General features: G+C 37.0%; 1 protein-coding gene across 18 annotated transcripts in view; it reads right to left on the reverse strand.

The window, feature by feature from the left end:
• Positions 1 to 16,557, reverse strand: part of ABI2 (abl interactor 2) — a 65,020-nt gene that overhangs the window by 24,240 nt on the left and 24,223 nt on the right. For 7 of the 18 annotated variants that reach the window (XM_058027688.1, XM_058027685.1, XM_058027682.1 and 4 more), the window contains exons 2-4: positions 14,753 to 14,920; positions 6,756 to 6,932; positions 3,069 to 3,086 (exon numbers count right to left, since the gene is read on the reverse strand). In XM_058027688.1, coding sequence (XP_057883671.1) covers positions 3,069 to 3,086; positions 6,756 to 6,932; positions 14,753 to 14,920 — 363 coding nt within the window. The remainder of the gene's footprint in view (positions 1 to 3,068; positions 3,087 to 6,755; positions 6,933 to 14,752; positions 14,921 to 16,557) is intronic. The other 11 variants (XM_058027695.1, XM_058027692.1, XM_058027694.1 and 8 more) reach the window with 2 other exon arrangements.

The following is a 16,557-nucleotide window of genomic DNA, read 5'->3' on the forward strand; positions in this document are numbered from 1 at the left end:
AGATTGCAATGATCAAAACACCATCTTATGGTGCTACCTATGACTGAGTTTCCTTCATACTTACATTTTTATCAGCATTTAACATACTGAATTTCTTTAGCACTCCACTGTATAAAGAATTTGTTCTGAAATAAATAAATCAGCTAAAGCTGATAAATTATGCTGTACATTCAGTTTAATTATTGGGAAATTTTTCACAAGCAAAAAAACCAAAAAACGAAACAGGAAGTACAGAAATTTATAGCAGGTGAGATATGGAAGCTGGTCAAGAGACTGCAAAACTATTTGCATTAATGTCCTGTATCTATACAGATGTGAGACACTTACCTGCAAGAAAGCAAGCAAGCTGAGCTTTTTGGGGGGTTGGTTTCTTTTTGGTTGGTTGGTTGTTTTTCCCCCCAAAATCCTGAATACCAGCTATTCAACACAATCAAACCTCAGGAGGAGCTACTTCTAAAGCTGGACAAAGTCACAAACTTTGAAGTGGTGCTTTAAATTCAAACTGCATTTTCTAGAACTTTCAGGATGTCAAAAGAAGAATTTTTTGCCCAAAACCTAGTAGGAAAAAGTGTCCCATCAGTGATGTTTCACAGACTATATTCAGAACCTTCAGGCAATTTCCTCAACCTTCTTGAGCAATTTGGTATCCAATTATGGGAAAAAATACCCCAAGCCTGAATGAAAACTCCCTTCCATGCCTTGCTTCATCTTGTTAACGCTGCAGAGATGATGAACAGATTTTTGGCCCATCATCTGCCACCTCAAAGTAAATTTATTTTCAGGCTGTGCTCAGCCACTCAAATACTTACTGTGCATGTCTAATCAAACCATTTGCTTGTCAGCTCATTAACCAGTTTATAGGGAAGTGAAATGTATAAATTTCAGCCCTGTTTTGGCAAATGACCACAAGTAGAAGCTTTGAGCAAGTGAGCTTACTTGTTGTTACCACATCCACCCATGCAAAGTAATTGAAGAACCAAGTCTGGTGAATACAAAAAGGCTTAAACAATGTCATTTTCAACTGATTTTCCTCTGCCTTGTAACTGAAATTTTCTTCAAAATCTGTTTAAAACTTAAGTTACTCAGACACAAATCCAATGCTACAGTCAGTCAGTTTAAAACTATAGCTGTTAGGTAAGGCTAAGGGTTTTTTGCAATCACAAAAAGAAATGCAGGCCAAACATTTCATATCCAATCACTTTTAAGTGAAGTAAAATAACCATTCCCACAGAACTGGGGTTACTAACTGCTTTTCAATCTTCTTTCAGCTTGATGCACAGAGACTACAGTGAGACAAAGAATAATTCAGGTCTCCTGAGAGATGATGCACAGCTTTTTGCCTTTTTTTGTTTTCTCTTTTAAACTCTCATGTTTTGCCAGTGAGAAGCTGACTGACATGTTTGATTCCTCAAATCAAATTTCTGACTGGGTTCACTTTAGTAAATAAAGAAATGGTGTTATAACAAAAAATGTTTTCATTCCAAACCTATAAACAGAAAAAAATATTTACTCTGAAAAGCTGTACAAAACTCTTATTGCCACTGCAGATAATGCACAGATATGTCAGTTCACGTACAATCTATAATTACACAATGTTCAAACTTTTCTTAGGATCATCATTACTTGTTATAAACTGCAACTGCAGAGAGCAACAAAGAAAATTGAGTTTGAAAATTGGTTTTTAAGAACACTGAGAAAACCATCATCCAATATTAAGTGTGTCCAGAATAAGACATATTCAGCATCAAAAGTACCCATGTTATGTAAACAGGCAGTAAAAAATAGGGAGGAGACATATTTTGCCATTCTCAAATTAAAAGTATGTAAACACTAAGTGAGTTGAAATACAGTACATCTCACACACCTTTGTAAAAATAAATTTCAAATGACACGTGGGAATTCTCTCATAAATTACAAGTTTTCCATTGTTATTAGAGATGCTACATATACTTAAATACCTGACTAAAAGTACCCTCTGTCCTCCTTCACAGGGACATCATGGAGATATCTACAGAAATACTTGGTTTTATAGGCAATGTCAGGAATTTGTAAGATTTTCTTTTAGCTTTTTCCAAGCATAGAAAATACTTTTAAATATTTCACATCAACTTGGAACTTCCTTTAATTAATATACTCATTCTACATATTGGCATTCTATGCTCTAAAATACACTTCCCTCATTACAATGATGGCACCTGCTACTAAAACTCTTCCAGTCCCTCTTCCCCCAAACCAGCTGCATTTCAGGAGGAGGAGGATGTCATCATATTCAATAAAGGCTATAACCTATCTACTCATTAATGTACTATGAACTCCACCATAATATCATGTAACCTGATTTAACTGCTTGTCTAATTGATTTGATGCTTTTTATTGCTGCTTCTGCAGCCACTAAGACTACTAACATTTAAAACTTTGACATACTTCAGCCTGAGTTCTTTGATGCACTATTCATTTAATATTCAACTAAATAAATCACTTATCTTGCTGTTTAACAGTTATTACATATTTTACAAAATTATTACATTTCTGGAAGTTTCTATAGATGAGTACCTCTGAGTATCAGTTTCTGAAAAAAAATAAGAATACTGCAACTTTAAAAAATAATATACAGATTTGAATTTGTTACACACCTTTGGAGCCCATTATCTGAGCAATCTCACACTGAAACATGAATCCCAATCAAACTGTAGCTTACACCGTATATAGGATAAAAAGAATATTACACAGGGGGAGGCTCATATTCAGCTGCTATCTAGTCTGTGTATATTTTTGTCTACTCAAGGCTAGCACAACATCCCTCCCTCATAAATGATCTGCTAGATATGCTGAGGGCAGCTAATACTTTACCACAAAGCTTTTAAAATTAACTGTGTTAACTTCCATTCATATACACAGCAATTTATATCACAAAATGCTTATCCACAATGAGCTACCCAACAGAAGCTCTGTGACACAGAAGGCAGAGCGGGTGTTGTTTTAAATAATCTGTAGCATTGATGTCAATCATCTCCCCGTGTGTAATAATCTCAGAAGAGGAATGGAAATCCAGCCCTGGGGTTTCTTACCTTAAATCTAAGCAACCACTTAATGCATAAATGGAGCAAATAAAAGAGGTAAGGAAAAAAAGCATTGAAAGGTTAGTTGGAACTTCAGGATATGAAGAGAAAGGAAAAAGAAAGAAAAAAGTTAAGCATTCAGCATTAACAAAATAATGTATCAGTAGATCATAGAAAAGAGTGGTTAAAGCAGAATGTCATGAAAAAAAGATCTTCAAGCTGAAACTTTTAATATACATTGACCACTTTAAAATTAGCATTCAAATGTTTGTACACTGTTTACTCAAGTTCTTACAGTGCTAACAAAAAGGCAGCTTCTTTCAAAGCGTATCATGAGATCTAGATGGATTAACTTCAGAGGTTAATTTATTTGAGCTGTCAAAGCCTTATTTGAGCCTTATCAATGAGTCTGAGCTCATTTAAATTGTTTACATGCATTAGCACATTTACAAGTAGCTGAAATGGAAGCTTCTAACATATTAAGCTAATGCATATCCTTTTATAGAGAATGCTGTTAGTTAACTTGATGCCATGAGATCTCTCTTGAACAAAGATCAAGAGCAAATCATTCAGTCCTGTAAGAAGTACAGCACTCTTTATGGACACTGTATCACACATCCATATTTCCTAAAGTATAAATTAAGACATTAATCAACAGATTAAAATCTTACTTTAAAGCCTAAGTGCTAGCTTTTTGACACTAAGTTCTTCATCTTACTGGCACAATATCATTCATCTTTCTCCATAGTAATTTCTTTTAAAATTATTTGTCTTTCTCTTTGAATGATCTGGTTTTAGTTCAATTCATCTAAATGTATCACTAAATTTGTTACACTTTCTGCAGCATTGAACAGCAAATATTCAAATAAATAATTATTTAAATATTTGGATAAACAGTAGAGCATCCAGAGTAACTGATTTGTTCCTAAATTGATCAATTTAGGAGAGACTCTGCTCTACTAATAAGAAATGTAATCTGTTTTACTAGAAAGATCTCCTGTCTTAAAGTTCTGTGGATCAATTAACCACTATGGTCTCTGCCTTGTCCAGCTATAGTGGAAAACCAGGTCCCCTGCACTGGCACAGAGGTCAGCCACACTGGAAGGTCTCTCTGCAGAGACTTCAGCAGCACTGCCTGATAACTGCAATGCCTAAATACACACCTCTCTGAAGGGAGCACTTGTTTTTTTTCCATTCTCTTGACTAAAGAACTCTTTGGTGGGAACAATAGGTTGGAAGACTTTGTAACTTGGGAAACATTTGAAAAAATTGTAAGCAAGTCTCTTTCACACAAAAGATTCTTTAGATTTTTGCAGCATTGCAGCTTCAGGGAGGGAAGATGAGGAGGGACTGCTGGGATGATAGAGAGGCACTTAACTTCTCTCACATCTATTTAGAAAGCATACTATAGAGCAACCCCTCCTGAACGTTGTCTCCACTATGCTTCAAATTTCTGAATGGAAAAAGATGCTTAAGGGCCTGTACCACTTCTCTCTGCACAGCATACTGAATTTCTCAGCCAAGAATCCTCCTTTTTATGCCTGCATTATTCTGTCCAGCTTGCCATTTTTCTCAGGGGTTGCAATGAATGTCTGCTGCAGCAGCATTTTGCCTGGCCTGAAAATACATAATTCCAGGTCCAAGTACTGGAGCAGAAGCCCTTCAGCAGAAAAAGGACAAAGAATGCAGACTGAGGAACCCTGATGCTAACTGGAACTTCAACACTGTTTATGCAACAACTCCTGAACGTTCACTTGAAGGGAAAAGCATCACAGCTCAAACAGCAAAGAGCTATATATACACAAACTTAAAGCTTCTACATACTTCATTTTTTTTGTCTCTGTTCTAAAGCCAGAGATCTAATAAACTAGAGTTACTCAAGCAGAACAAAAAGAGGTTCATAAGCACAACTGGCCACCTTTTCCCCCTTCAGCAAGAAAGCTGTTCCTTCTTCTGTCCTAAACACAGGATTAACCTAATTGGAACATATTTACAATCTTAAGGATAGCATGACTTCAAGTTCTCTGATTATTGTTTCACAAGTACACAATATTTCTTCATTTTCTAGACAAACATGGTACATGGTAAATAAAATTTAAGTCTATCACAATCATAACAAATGGATGTAAAACACATTCAAGTCATCATCCATTTGATGAACTATGTTCTTTTAGAAGAACATAATTCACGGCATCTTAGTATGACTGCTACATTGAGGTAAGTGGGATACCAATTATAATGATTTAGAGCCTGTGCTAAATAAGATTGTGCTGCAGAGCAATTAAAAACTATTCTTTAATGAGTTCTAAAATGATCTCCCTAAAACAAAAAGTGATGATTAAAATATTAGCAACAGTAATCCTACAGGTTAATATGCTCCATCCATATCCACAAGGAGACCTGCTGACCTGCATAAATTCAAAATTGGTAGCAGATTTTAACACACAACTGGTAATAATTTCCTGGTCAAACCTGTAGTTATTAAAGTTAGGTATGTTTTTTTATTTATCTTTTTAAAAATCTATTCAGAGGTTGATTCTTTGGGTAAGAAATGGGAGGAAGGAGACTTTCCAATTAACAAACAGGATGTTCAAGAGATCTTAAGTAAAATTGCTTGGGAAAGATACTTAAATCAAACGGCTCAAAATTTGAATTTTAAAAGTTAGGTTAAACAAACTATTGCTATTCAAATGGCCATTCAAGCAGACAAAAAAAACAGGACAATAGAGATACCCAGTTACAAGTCAAGCAAAAGAAATTCTGGTGTACTTTGACTGGAAGAAGCATCTTACCTTACTGCTACTTAGCAGGTTTACAGATTTGTTAGTTTGCCTTGTAAAAATGACGTCATTTTGTGCTATTTACCTTTCACTTTCTGGAACTTTAATACTGTCAGTGTTGTCATTTCCGTACTTGTTTTCCTGGCAGCACAAGTTAACAATGAGCTCACACTTGCTAAGACTGTGCTTATATTCAGGATGTGCTTTTAAAAACATATATCTAACCTCACACACGATATTACTGCTGCTGTGTACATTGATCTAACAGCCACAAGTTGTGTCTCAGTCTGACCTCTGCCCTGAAATTCCTTCTTTTTTCCTTATCTTGAAAAGGAAAACTAGCTGGCTTTAAACTTGGCAGTAACACTCCCATCTCAAAACCCCACATGGCACAAAAGTTGTAGAGCACTCCCTTTAACAAAGCACATCGGTGGGTTTGTGTATAACTGACCCTGGCAGAAAGAACAAAAGGGAGGCCATAACATTTCTCATGCAAACCCTTCCTTTAGGCGAGCGTCAAAGTAAACCAGTGGCAGTTACAGCTGGATCACACTCTGTGGTGCTAATTCAGCAGAAAAGTGATGGTCAATAGCCCTTTAGTCCCCATGTATATCCCTGGCAACTGACCCAAACAATAACAGCAGCATCACACAAGTTGATATTCAGAAGCATTTCTGGGGGTGAGACTCACAGGCCCAATCAGAAATCAGATTCAGTGAGTTTGCAACATTTAGAAACAGCGGGACAAGAGAAGGGGAAGGGACAACTGGAAATTGGACAGGACTCCTCTCATGCTTATAGACACATTGTCCAGGCAAGGAGAAACTGGTGTATCACCATGAAAAGCATCAGGTTATTTTGAAAATATACAAAGACAATGAATTTGCAGTTTGGCTGTTTTAACAATATCACCTACCTTCACTCCATGTCCAATATCATCTAGAATTGTATAATCAATAGGTTTCCTGATGTAGCGAACTGGTCGCTCCAAGTTAGCTGGTGCAATGATTTTGTGAGTTCTTGAGGTGTTTTTGTTTGTAGTCAAGATACCAATTTCTCTTCTAGCAACTTTCTCTTTGTGAATGTCCACCGTCTACAAAAGACGCAGTGTATTTACTAACAGTGGTATGCATTGGAATACAGAGTCAGTATCAAAAAAAATTCAATCAGTTCTAATGTTTTGAAAATCTCTATACTGTACTAAACATATCACTACATATACTTGATTACAACATCTTTCCTCACCTTACTGCTGAATTTACCACCTCTAAAGCCACGCTAACAGCTGGGGGTTCTTTGGGTTTTCTGTTACCCTTGCTCTTTCAGTTTCAAAAAATTGATCTCCTTTCCATTCTCAGTGGTTTGCATCAATTTACTGACACTGTTTTGTAAGATTCCTTCATTTATTCTTTTTTATTTTACAACTACTCTCTAAGCTTGTCTTTGGCATAGGCTTCAACTAGATGAGGTGTAAGGATGCCTTCCCAAACCTTAATTATAAGACCTGTAAAACAAATCATGAGCAGGTTTTGTTGCACTGCAAAAATTTGCTAAATTAGGACTGGTAAATCCTATGATAGAATAAACTTTCACTTAGACAAATCAAGAAAGTATTTTGGTCATTACAACTCACTCATCACAAAGCAACGATTAAATTTTAAAATACATTCCATACTAATGTATCCACAATAAAGCCAGAGGTTAAGCCCATTGCCTTCCCTTTGGACACTCAGGGCCAACTTTATATACTAAAATCAGTACCCCAGGAGAATCTTTGGTGTAAGACAAAGCCCTGCGGAAAATTCATTGCCTAAAAACATGTATGTGACTCTTGTTAGGTAACAAGAGTAAGAAAATGCTACCAGAAAGTCCACTTATCTCTTCCAGGAAATTATAATCTCTTAAATCATGGGCCATGGAGTTCCTTGCCTTATTTAAACCAAAAATAATTGCTTGTTCACAAAACAGCTTTCACTATAGGAAATATGCTAAACTGTGAACAAAAGTTTTAGCTACAGGATAAAAAACAAAAGTAAAACCAGCCAGAATCACCACCAAACAGTCAGAGATTTCTTGTTACCACTTCAGTAATCTTGAAAGGCACCAGAAACACTTTTCACCGTTTTGAACCAGACTTTGTAGTAACTGGGGAACAGGAACAAACGAGAACTCATTTTCATAACACACATTTTTGTCTATTTTATTTTTCTGTGGGTAAGCACTGGGGCAGTGGGGTTAGCTAGACTCTTTTACCCTGCAGTTTGTGCTACTGATACCAAAACAAGCTAATGGAACCTGTGCTACCTTGAACAACCATCATAACCTTTAAAATGACAAAAAAATATTTTAGAAACCCCAACCAACCCCCAACTACTTCCAAGAAGTTGTTTCTTTGCATTATTTCCATAGAATGATTTCCACAAATACATGGGGCATTATATGTGAGCTTACAATACTATCATCAAGATTGCCTAGTATTTCCCAGCAACATATTTTCAAAATTTTGTAACTTTGCTAAAATTAGGCACTGACTACAGCTTTGCCATGTCCATTCTGCCACTCTAGTTCCACCTGCCTAGAACTGTAAGGTTTCCACTAAAGGTGCATAGCTATTTCTTAAAATAAAGCTACAGAAGAATAGATTTTAAGGTGAAAATGTATTGGCAAATCTCTCTTTGGACAGCTCGAGTTTGTTGCACAATGAATTTAATAGGGGTAGTTAAACTGCCTGAGACACCTGCACAAAAACCCACCCAGATTTGGCCAATACACAATTTGCAGGAATTCAAAACAAGTGTTACAGAAACACATATATTTCTGCAGCTACTTAGCAACTAAACACTCTCCAATGAATTTGCTAAGGCCCTTTCTGAAGCTCCCCAAGATGACCAGGACTATACACCAACCCCCAATAGAGCAGTGCAGCTGAGCTCTTACAGGGCTATATTTGTGGTACAAGCACAAATGCAAACAGAGCACAACAACATTTTCCAGGCTAGAGTACCTAAAGTACTCCATTCTGCATCAGGGTAAGATGTCAGATTTCATCGTCCATCTCAGGCTTTTATCCCTTCTCTGTGCTAGACCTTTGCTTTTGCAGCAGAGGGAATAGGAGCACACATTCTGGAAAAGATGGTGCACAGACTCCTCACCTCACCAGTCAGAGGCACATACTGCCCTAGGAAGCTGAAGATATGTGATGGCAGCAACCTGGAAGGACAGTCTCATGATTGATGCACCACTGATGAGTTCAATCTCTACTGCACACTTTATCTGTGCTCTGGCCATGTCACTGGAGAACTGCAGAGACATGACTTTTGTATGTTCTTTGTCTCACAGGCCCCTGATAACATTTGCTAGAATGTTAGAAAACTTCAGCTGCAATAGAGCTGCACTTCAGGATGTACCAGAACATCAAAATCTTATGGGTCTGAATCTGGTCCTTCAAAACCATTTTATGCCTTGGATATTGCACTCAGAGCCTTAATTTCAATGCAGAAATCAAAAAGAAAGTTATTAGTGCAGGGTTGGCAAGATGATTTCTCACTTTCTATTTCAAGTGCTAGAACTCTGCAACTTTGAATATGTTCTTTTAGTACTTTCTGATGTAATTATCTACTAATATAATGCAAGTACAGATATTTAACGCTCATGTTACTGCAGCAATGGTAACTTGGTGCTGTGCAAAGCTGTTTCCATGAATGAAGAGTAGGTTTTCAATAGGAGCTACGGGTACAACCAGCTTCCTTAAGGACTATTGTGATCATGAGACATGACTACAGAAACAAACAATGAAGTGCATAAAACCTAATTAAAACCTGAAGCTCATCTGGTGGGATTTCCCTTGCTTTATGATTCAGACCATCTCTTTTAACTTGAATAGTTACAGAATGACTAAATGTATATAAACTGCACCTAATTCTGGTCCACACACCTAAAATGGTATTGAAAAGCATTAGTTGGCAGTTTTCCAAACACTTCATTTTCTTGTTTAGTAGACTATGGAAGTCATGAGATCATAATACACCCATAAAATAGCACAAAGGAACACTACAGTATTCCATTAGTAGAGGAGGTAACAAAGATTAACCTGCTACTAAAGGAAATGAAAACATTTATCCCCAACACACAGGTAATTATTACCTCCAGTACTAACATAAATCCCTTATGAAGACAGGAGAATGCACCAAAATGTTTATTCATTAGAAAGTACAATGAAAAGTTTTTGGGGTTAGAGCTGGACTAACAAAACACCTGGCTTGAAAACTCTGCTAGGAAAAGCAGATGGGATACACTGTGCCCTTCTACAACTTAAACCCCTGTTTTCTAACAAGAAATTTTGGATGCCTGACAGCATTATTATGCTTTTAAAAATTGTTTCACATATCTCCATTAGCTTTTTCAAAAGCTTTTATGCAACTGTTAGCTAGAGGTTAGGCTCATTACTATCATATTTTCATGTGTTTTCCAAGATCCCTGCAATAGCCAAGGGAGAGCTTAAGGGGAAAAATAAGTAAGAACCACCACATTTTTTTCTGTTAGGAATTTTCTGGCCATTTTGAAACATCAGGTTTTCATACTGAATTCAAAAAAGCCAGTTTCAAGCTCTGCAAATATTAAAACAAAAAATCCCCATGAAATAACTTCTGGGAAAGTTAGCACTACTTACAAGTTCACTTAAAAGCCACTGAACTCCTCAGTTTTGAGAAATATTCTCTTCTACCCATAAACAAATTTTCTCAAAGTATGAAGTTAGCATTTAACTAACTTAAGTTAGTTTTGGCTGGGACAGGATTCATTTTCTTTGCAGTATGGGGCAGTATTTTGGATTTGTGTGAGAACAGAGCTGATAACGCCAGGATGCTTTAGTCACTGCTGAGCAGAGACTGCACGGAGTCCAGGCCTTCTCTGCTCCCCATCCCACCCACCCTGGGGTGCACAGGACAGGGGGCAGGGACACAGCTGGGACAGCTGGCCCTGCTGACCAGGGGACAATGCTCCACAGGGCCCCATGGCCTGCAGCCCCGGGCTGGGGAGCCTGGCTGGGCACTGCTGCCTGGGACTGCCTGGGCAGCGCTCGGCTGCTGCTGCTGAGCAACTGCTTTCATCTGCAGCCTTTCTCCTTGGCTTTGATTCCTCTCTTAAATATTCATTTTCTATATTGTTATTATCACCATCATCATTAAAGAGATATGTACATATCTCAACCCACAAGTTTTCTCACTTTTACCCTTCTGATTTTCTACCCATAGCCTGGTAGGGGCAAGTGAGTGAGCAGCCATGTGGTGTTTAGCTGCCAGCTGAGGTTAAACCACAACCACAAGCATGCTGAAAGTCTGAATTACACTGAAATTTCAGAGACAAAAGTCTCCAGAAGCCTTAATTTGTTTCTCTTCTCAAACCATTCTAATTTAAGTTTATAAATTAACTGTCAATCTGGTAGTCTAGGCTTTTAAAATTCCATTTCAGAAATCTTAGAAGAAAATGTTGCTTAAATATACTATTGCTGGACCTTTATTTTTGATTAAACTTATTAATTGGACGCAATTCAAACTAATTGTAAATTACCTTGAAAACTGGATTATTACTTTAAAATTAGCAACTGCCTAATATTGACATGTTGGAAATGTGACATTAATTGTCTCAAGTTGTATGTAATTTATACAGAAAAAAAGAGATCATAATACTAAATGCTGAAAAACTACTTGTTCCATAAACAGGTAACATGCCCTGTGCAAAACTGGCCTTGCATCACCATTTTTAAAGTGTTTTGCTATTCTTGTGCCTTGCAAGCAATAAGACAAGTGAGAAAGGTCACAAACCTTTACTGACTTTTCAGTGTGAAGCCCAAGTGACTGCCCTGCAGACTGAGCAGCCCACAGATGCTGCTGGAGCCCAGCTAAGCAGCAGCTGTGCCTGCAGAGAAGCAAGGCTGCAGGCTATCCCATGCCTGCTCTCGCAGCCCAGAGCGTGGCACGCAGCTCTGGGAGGGGAGGATGCAGCACACCTCCCCACAACACAGTGCCACTGCAGGAAACTCAGCACTGCTGCTCATCTTGGTGATAACCTGCTTCTTTATACAATCAGCAGCAGAGTTTTATAAATGCCCTTGCTAAACATGAAAAAACATTTCTTGTCATACAAGTATTAAAACCTGAAAATCTGCCAGATTAATTTAAAGAATTTGGACATTAGTACCATTTCACAGTGACTGCTAACTTGAAAGCTGCAAGATAATTTTTTGAACAAGTATAAATATTTGTACATATGATCTGCATTTAAGATTTAAATTCGTAGTCAAATATGAAACACTGTGTATCATCTAGTTCTGGACAAGGTTCAAGAAGGCAAGTAAGAATAGACTCATCAGCTTTCAGACCAAACCAAAGTAATTCTAATTTTTAAACCAATAGGATATAATCACTTCCATAAAAATAGTTTCAATAGTAACAATTTCCTTATTCACAACCTATACACAACTTGAAAAAGCACAAATTATTATCAGCTCCCTTTTCAGCTCTTTGATTAGGCTGGCATTTAGAAGGAAACACAGAAAGGGATTTAAATTGGCGTTCCACCAATGAACAGAGAATCACAGTAGTTTGTCTTACAAAGTTAATCACACCTCTCCCAGTCTGAGCTACTTGTACAAAACAAGCACTTTGGGAAAAATCTTCATACCAAGCACCAAATGGTTCTGCTCCCTTCTTTGGAGCATATGTGGAATCCCAAGTAAGAATTAAAAGTGGGATTCCATCAAGATATCACAATTTGCATATACTGTTTTCTAAACTTAAAAACCAAGACCTACTGACTAAAGCATTAATGCAAAAATTAATTTACCATCTGTAATTACCAACCTGTTTTCTGTTCTATGTTACTGACTTCATTTCAAGTCAGTCTGACTGAAATCCTAATTTGGCAGTGAGGTATTACACCACAACACATTTTCAGTCCTGTTAGAAAAAGCTCACCAAACTTTACATCACACAAAAACTCCAAGGAAACCTTCTGCAGATTAGGCTAATTTTAGGAGAAGTATCACCAAATTTCTTGAAAATAAATTATTTCTTTCTAGAGAAACTGTGTAAAATATTTTTAAATAAAAATAACCCTGGAAATTAAAACAGATAACACACTAATCTACAACATTGGTATTAAGGGGGAAAGCCATTTCTAGACACATTAACTTAACTTAGTAAAGTTCCTTGGCTCAATACACTTCATGTATGAAATATCTAAAATTTAAATACTGTCTGCCCCTCTGATACTATTTCTTCCACAAAGATTTGAGGAGCATCCTACATACAGATGCAGGCTCAAAAAACCTGAAACAAACCACATAAAAAATACCCCCAAACCAACTAGATTTTCAATTTTACAGCAGTATTTAAAGAAAAAAAAACACAGATTTTTTTTGAGTTGTTCAAGCTCAACCTATGAAATTTTGCAGATATATCTTCATTAAGTGTTGGTGCACTGCTAATTTAGTGCTGTATTTTAAATAACTAGCTGTATTGCATAAAGGTCAAAGACAATCTGACCTAGCTCTCAATCTGCATAAATGTCACCTTCTCAGGAGGAAAAAATTTAAAATGCTATGACTCTTTCCACAAAAGCTGCTTCACAGAAGCTGTCTGACAAAATGAATTTTCCACATTCACGAAAGGCAAAATACACTGTCTTTGGCATCAGGCTCTCAAACAGCTGAACACATGTGAGCTGGCACTAGCCTGTGAGGAAGCACATACACACACAGAGCATACAGACACAACACACAGGCATACACAGGATAATTCAGAACATTTTCTGGGGGAAAAATTAATTTACTTGTCCACATAATGATTAACATGAAGCATCTAGCAGAAGAAATCAAACTTGCAGTTTACTTTTGAGGCAGATCCATGAGACAACTGAAGCAATCTAATAGCACAGCCCTATCAAAAGAAAATCCTCCCCACTTCTTTCTTTGTACTTGCCCTGGGATTGCTTTGACCCAATCAGAGGCAATTCAGCCGACTAAGCCAGCATAAAATTATTCACTTATTTTGCTGGTTCAAATAGATCCAATCCATCCATTTATTTTCTACCTTACATAGCCCCTACTTTCAAAAGTTTTTCTAGATAACACAGTATTCTATATTTTAATTTATATTCTTGCATGGAGATCAAGAAACCCTAGTAGCCAAAATGTACTGGTCAACTAAGACACAAAATATTCAGTAAACAGACACAAAAACCAGAACCAGCTGTATCATTGCTTTTAATTTCTCTTTTAATCCATCAGTAGCTGGGAAATCTCCATTTTTATATATCATTAATTCTCAGCCCATTCTGGCAGTAACATTCTCTCATCAATGTGGTGATTGAAACTGGGTTCCTGATTATAGTAACTTAGTTTACTGCTGCTCAGAAAAACTGCAAACAATAGCAGGAGTTCTGCAGCCATATACAAATTGAAACATGAATTTTGGCACTTGTTCATGTCACTGCAAAGTACATTTGATTAAGAAAAGCCAGGAGCAAACTATTTTTGTCATCTATGCTGTTGTCATTAGATGCCAGTATTATAGCCACAGAAAAGGTAAAAAAATGATGAGTACTGTTTTCCATCATCCATTTCGTATTTCTTAACATAATATTCTCATTTTACCAATAGCTATTTTTCTGTGCTTTTTTCTTATGCAGAATGACCCCCTGTCCAAACAATAATCTGGCTGAGAATGCATTTAACTGCTCTGGTATGTAAAATGCTCATACTAACACTGGTATAGAATCACATGATGAGACCCAATCCCAGAATGAGTATGAGAAGAAATGCACCCTTCTGTTTTAAATTCTTCTCGCTCACAAGATGCCAGCTCAGAGTTTTACCTGCTATGAAATACCAAAGGCAAAGGAAGGAAGTCTCACTTGTGAAATGTGGTTGATGGAAGATTCCATGCGCCGGAGCTGGGATGCCTGGATATCCAGCATCTGGAGAACATTGTTGGCCAAGGTGTTGATCAGATAGGCTACGCTTGCTAAGGACTGCGTTGTGTAGGCTTTGGTTTCTTCCAGGGCTCGCTGCTTATCTGCTGACTGAAAAACACAAAGCAAAGGCTTATTTAGTATGAAGTCTTTCACACAAAGATTCTTGGAATGAACTCTTTTTGCCTCTCTTTACAGACAACGAATTATACAAGTCAAACTAATTCTAAATAAAAGTTACTATTTTTCCTCAGAAGATACCTTGGTATTTAAAGCATTTCTACACTTGCTAAGAAGAATTAAGCTCCTTTTCTTCTTGAAATATACTTGGATTTTTCTTGGAAAAAGTTCAACTTCTCATTCAATATTTTAGCAATTTAATTGAAAAGCACTCTGAGACACCTATCCTAGATTTTGTACAGTTTAGAACTGTTTCATTTTTCTAAACTTGGTACTTAATTTATAACTCCTAACAGCCTACAAGGAGCTGCCAAATACCATATTCCTCATCTCTCCTAATCACTTAATCCTCAGTCTCCTAATCATTGTTGTTACAAATAGTCATTCACAGGGAATGAACTATAATTATTCCTGTAAGATGGTAGCTGAATACAATGTGAGAGGAATCCTTTTACTAAGAGTAAGTCCATGTTTTCTTCTTGAACATGTTGTGTACTTTTTCACATTGTGAATACTTTCTTCTATGAAAAATTAATATGATCCATTTTTCTAGTAGTAGAGTACCTAAAAGTATTTAGGCTATCAACAGACAAGATATCCATTAGAAATTTAAAAACATACATACATTTCAAACAGCATTAAAACAATAAGTTAAGAATTCTAATTTCTGGAGTTCTGTGTTTCTCCTTGAAAAACAGTTAATATCACTAAAATGTGATCCAGTACAAAGAATACAGATTAAAGCACTGGTAAAATATACACCTAAGATGCTAAGAAACTTTCCAGTTTTCAAGGCTTCAGTATAAAATGAACTTCACTTTCAGGTGATCTTTAGCCATCTCACAGGCTGATGGTGCTGTTTCTAAAGCAACGGTTGATAAATGTTCTCTACTCCCACCTGTCATTATTATATTGCATTTCATTATTTCCTCGGCTTTCTATACTATCCACATAGGCTGGGTATCAAGATCCAAGAAATTTGCTCTTATTAAAGAGAGAATATAAAGTCATTTCACATCTTTCAGCACTAGCTGAATCTAGCATCCATAGCATTATATGGACTTTGAGAAGGACAGAATGTAAGCATACCTGTATCTCAGGAAAACAATTCCTACAGCTCACTGTGTTTCCCAAGACCTTGTAGTAAGATTCCTAAAAGATTGTTAGCTTTCATGGGGAAAAAAATCCCACACATGTAAACACAGACACAGACTTCAATTGAATGTTTAGATGAAAGACACTCAATATTTTCTTTATTTCCAGCCAACTTCCTGTGTCCATAAACAACACCAGTATCTTAGCTGGCCAGTTAGCAGGCTGCACTAGAACCAGTTCCTCATCTGCTAGGAGGGAGCAGAGCAGAGCAGAGCTGCTGTTCACCCAGGAGCTGCCCCAACAGGGCAGGAAGGAGGAGTGCTGCAGGACTGAGCCTTCTCACCCTGTTTCTCTCCCATGCAGAAGACAAAACAAGACCAACAGAAGAAGGAACTGAAAATTTTAGGAGCTTCTAAGGGCGCAGTACGAGGATATTGTCCAACAGAGCATAATTGTAAGTGCTGCCTTATATT

This window comes from Melospiza georgiana, chromosome 7, assembly GCF_028018845.1.
Source record: "Melospiza georgiana isolate bMelGeo1 chromosome 7, bMelGeo1.pri, whole genome shotgun sequence".
Taxonomy (NCBI): Eukaryota; Metazoa; Chordata; class Aves; order Passeriformes; family Passerellidae; genus Melospiza; species Melospiza georgiana.